The 4721-nt window shown below is 37.3% G+C and overlaps 1 protein-coding gene across 1 annotated transcript; it reads left to right on the top strand.

The window, feature by feature from the left end:
- Positions 1–2538: 2538 nt before the first annotated feature.
- On the top strand, positions 2539–4192 carry LOC111921678 (protein LIFEGUARD 2). Its single transcript, XM_023917260.3, has 4 exons — positions 2539–3061; positions 3311–3424; positions 3587–3744; positions 3834–4192. Exons 1-4 carry the CDS (start codon positions 2806–2808, stop codon positions 4038–4040), a joined length of 735 nt encoding a protein of 244 aa, XP_023773028.1. The 5' UTR covers positions 2539–2805; the 3' UTR covers positions 4041–4192.
- Positions 4193–4721: the final 529 nt, after the last annotated feature.

Genomic DNA, 4721 nt, shown 5'->3' with positions numbered 1-4721 from the left:
ATGGGGGAGCCCATGGCACTTGGTTGTTAGACCATGGGGGAGGCCATGACATTCCAAGTAGAGACCATGGAGGAAGTCCATGGCAATTTATGTTGCATGTCTGTTGTATGTTTTCTTTGAATATGTGTATTGGGTATTTTGGGAAAAAATTACTAAGCATTAGCTTACAGATTTGTTGGTTGTGTTCAGGTACTTCGAGATCTAAGGGCAAGGGCCCGACATGATGGTGTTGCACGCACTCTCCAGCAGTCAGTTAGGGACACTCTGATCTTTTGAACAATTTAATTGATGTAATGGATTTTTTGAGAAACACTTTATGGTTGGAACTTACAAATAAGGAACCTTGATTTCTTTTTAAATGAAAATTTTTATTTGAAAATTTTGGCTATTACAAATTGGTATCAGAACCTTGTTTTGAGGGATTCGAGCACACTTTCGGGTGTGTCAGAACTCAAACTGGTGGAATGGTAAAATTGTTTTCCAAAAATCAAAAGTTAAAAACTTCTTGAAACCGATTTCTTTGTAAGAAAAAGGGAGAGTGCAATACGCGTAACCTGCCAAGCTCAAGTAAGTTTTTCCCTAATATGTTAGCCATGTTATGGATATATTTGGAAATTAATAATTGGATGGATTTTGCTATGTGTATGCTTTCAAGTTGTATACGTTTAGGATTGCATAGTCATAGAATGATGAATTATGTCTTATAATTGTTCCTTGTCTGGATTGTGGTCTAGGGTAGAAACTTATTTGAAAGTCTTTGTGATTCTATTTGTGTATAACTTGCATGCATAGGGCAACCTAATATGATTGATTTGATAGAGATTAAGAAAATCTTAGGATAGCCTAGGATTTGGGTTATATGGTATTCTGCGGGTCATGTTATTGTTTCAGGGCGAATTAGAGTTTTTAGGTAGAGCCTTGAGGAAGGTACAGATAGGTGTGGAAAGTAGTATTGGGGCCGTACTACTGAAAGCACATGACATGTACCCGAATCAATGTTAGACCGGTAAGCTCTAAGGAGACCGGTGAGGACGAGGGATTCCTTTTTTTTTTTTTTTTTTGAATATCTTTATCATTATGTTATGTGGTATTTTTAGTTGAGGATGGTGATGATCACTCGAGGTTCGGAATCAAGATCGGGATCTGGGTCGGGCTCCGGTGTAGAGCCCATTAATGAGAGGTTGCGCGATCTTATCGCAACCGAGGTGACATGTGGCATTCTTGACAAAACCCCGGTGATTTTCGAGACCGTCAAGGAGGGTATCATGGAGATCATGGAGGAGCGGCTCAGGTCTTTTCGAGTCGAGATTGTTGCAGGCCAGGTTAGAGCCCGAGCTCCCTCGTTCCAGGAGTTTAAGGCGTGTGGTGCGCCTGAGTTCTTTGGGGTTAGGACCCCATCACGATTCGGCATTGGGTGGCAGACATGGAGAATGCCCAACACACGAGTTTTTGCCCTGAGGCGGAAAATGTGGAGTTCGCATCTTGTATGTTGAGGGACCGAGCTCGAGACTGGTGGGAGGAGGTACCCGCGAGGTAGGGTCAGCAGGTGTGGCTGAGATGGCTTGGTCGGAGTTTGTGAGGAGATTTGATCAGGAGTTTGCACCGTCTATCGAGGTGCAACAATTAGTGAGAGAGTTCCAGGACTTGCAGCAGACTACCGAGACTGTGGCGGAGATCACCACTAAGTTTCGGGAGCGAGCTTTATTGGTTCCACAGTATGCTGCGAACAAGGAGATGAAGAAGACCATATATCATTTCATGCTGAGAGATGACATTCGAGAGTTCGTGAGTTTCTTAGGGTGCAAGACCCTGAATGACATGGTAGAAAAGGCCCGGGAACGAGAGATTGGGTTAGAGCTCCGCACGAAGCGGAAGCCGGAGCAGGTGTAGACAGCTGTAGGTCAGGCTAGGAAGCCTAAGACCTCATGAATTGAGTTTTTTTTAATGAAAAAAAACACTAACTTTTACTGTAAAAGAGATTTTTCTACTAATATATAGTAGGTAGGATATAGTAGTCAAAAAGTTAGTTTTTTTCATTTAAATTAAAAAAAACCCAAAACCGTAGGTTTTTAGACGAAACAGTAGATCATTTTTAATCTATTATTTGGGAAACAATAGACTTCTCAGAGGATACAGTAGACTATTTTTTCGTCTACGGTTTCATAGTGAAAAATAAAAAAAAAATTATATACTAAAATCAAAACAGTAGGTAAATGGACGACACAGTAGACCATTTTAACCTACGGTTTTGTGGGTTAGTTGTACATAAATCCTAATTTTTAGCTAAAAAAATAAGAAATCATTAATAAATTTGGTTAGATTAGTAATTTTTTTATAAAAAAAAATCACATTATTTAGAAATGAGTTAAACTCATCCAACTCATCAACCAAATTAAAAGTTCTATTTGTATCTCATTCATCCCCTCTCGTTTTCCCAAGAGATGCAATTCACTCCGATTCCAAAGGCTTGTCCAATCAAAGCGCTTTTTCGGTGATTATTTATTTATTTATTTTTTTGTGTGATTATCTAGAATTGGAAAAAAGGAATCAGCGAGAAAAATATGGAAGTGCTGTTATTCTTGCACGCGTGTAGACACCACACGTACGAGCGACGATGAGTCAAGAAGTTTCTCAAATCCTCCAGGAAACTACTGTTGGCCACCTTTATAACTCCTTCCCAAACCCATTATTACTTCTTCGTTAAGTTCAGAATTTGTTCAAATTACCCTCTTGTTTTCCCAATTCCAAACCCTAATTTCTCAATTTCGAGTCAGATAGCCTGAAGGTTACTCGGATTTCTCTAAGATGTGGAACCAACAGCCATTTGGGAAGACCGACGTGGAGTCGGGAACAAGCGGAGTGCTGTATCCAACGATGTTGGAGTCGCCTGAACTCCGGTGGTCATTCATTCGGAAGATATACTCTATCGTCGCCATACAGTTACTTCTTACCGTCGCTGTCGGTGCCGTCGTTGTCTCTTATCATCCCATTGTCACTTTCATGACAACAACCACCGGTGGATTGGTTTGTTATATTGTTCTCATCATCGCGCCATTCATAAGTAAGTTCTCGAATCAATTTCCCTCGATTTCTTTGTAATATATGTATTTTTTGGTTTAAATCGTGTGAGCATGAATCGATGAGGTTTTTCTGTTATAATTTGCTCTGATCCTTATTATGTTTTTCTTCTATCAATCGTCAATAGATGAAATTCTAGTGGTATAATTTGGTTTGATTTCTTTGTAACTTCTAATGTTCTTTCGAATCCGTATGATCGTGTATTTGATTACGGTTTTGTGTTGTTTTACAGCCCTGTGCCCATTGTACTACTATCATCAGCGTCATCCGATCAACTATCTGCTTCTTGCGATCTTCACTGTGACTCTTGCTTTCGCAATCGGTTTGACATGCGCATTCACTAGCGGTAAGCATCGTTTCCGTTATTCCATGTCAAACATATTTGCTAGGGTTATTATGCATGTTCAATTTCGAATTGCTAGCATGTATGGAAGAAAAAACACTTATAAATAAGTAATTAACGACTGCAAAAGAATCCGGAAAACCCTAATGTTGGATAATATTGCAGGGAAGGTGATATTGGAAGCTGCTATTCTGACTGCGGTGGTGGTCGTGAGTTTGACCTTGTTCACTTTTTGGGCTGCAAGAAGAGGCTACGACTTCAACTTCTTGGGGCCATTCTTGTTTGGTGCCATTATGGTTCTTATGGTCTTTTCTCTCATTCAGGTTCATCATCTGATTTTATCCAATGAATTCCTTTCTTAATTTCTGGATTCATTCAGATAATTTACATGCTTGTGTTCATATTTGTGCAGATTTTCTTCCCTTTGGGTAAGATTTCAGTGATGATATACGGGTGTCTGGCTTCCATTGTCTTTTGTGGGTACATTGTTTATGATACTGATAATCTGATCAAACGCTACACATACGATGAGTACATATGGGCTTCTATCTCGCTTTATCTTGATATCATCAACCTGTTCTTGTCGCTGCTTACTGTTTTCAGAGCTGCTGATAGTTAGATGTTTGGTATGATGGATATGATACTTTGTTAATTGCATCCTGTTGATATATATGCACACACGAAATGATGTATTGGAATTGTGGATAAACATATGAGATGATATTGGTTGCTTTTTCAACTTGGTTGCTATGGAGCTAGCTATTCGTTTAATTAATGTGTTTCTTGCTTTTCGTACTTAGTTAGATTTATTTAATTTTTTGTAAATACTTTATAATTGTCTTGTTTGTTATCTTTATTTTATTTTTTTATGTATATGTTTTTTTGCTGTTTGCCGATAAGTAAAAACTAGCATATTATCAAGAAACTTTAGTAACTTATTGCTAGTTTAATAAAATATTCTGGCATTCTAAAAGGATGATAATTATTTATTTATTTGTCATGGATTTTATTGATTTCCAATAAAATATTGTAATTTCATTTTACATGAAGACATTGTAATTTGCGTTTTTAAGCTAATTATAATATTGTATTTTAGAAAATCTATTAGATTATTTTTACTAAAATAGTTTTATTTTTAACTTTATAATAGAAAAAATCATATAATAAAAAAAATAAAGAAAATATGTCTATCTCTTTTGTTCTTTTGCCAGAGCAGTTTTTCAATTCTAAAACAATGATGTTTTATTTTCTTGCGATATACATTCATTATTGTGTATTTATGTTTAATGCAAGGTTTTCA

Source organism: Lactuca sativa, chromosome 9 (genome assembly GCF_002870075.4).
Source record: "Lactuca sativa cultivar Salinas chromosome 9, Lsat_Salinas_v11, whole genome shotgun sequence".
NCBI classification, from domain to species: domain Eukaryota; kingdom Viridiplantae; phylum Streptophyta; class Magnoliopsida; order Asterales; family Asteraceae; genus Lactuca; species Lactuca sativa.
Note: the sequence above shows the minus strand (reverse complement) of the source record. Positions and strands in the feature narration are given on the sequence as shown.

Excerpts from the sequence above, each read along its gene's own strand:
- LOC111921678 (XM_023917260.3), top strand. The coding sequence starts at position 2,806 with ATGTGGAACCAACAGCCATTTGGGAAGACCGACGTGGAGTCGGGAACA. Across the intron at positions 3,062-3,310 it reads CATCATCGCGCCATTCATAA|CCCTGTGCCCATTGTACTAC; the intron begins GTAAGTTCTCGA and ends GTTGTTTTACAG. Across the intron at positions 3,745-3,833 it reads TGGTCTTTTCTCTCATTCAG|ATTTTCTTCCCTTTGGGTAA; the intron begins GTTCATCATCTG and ends ATATTTGTGCAG.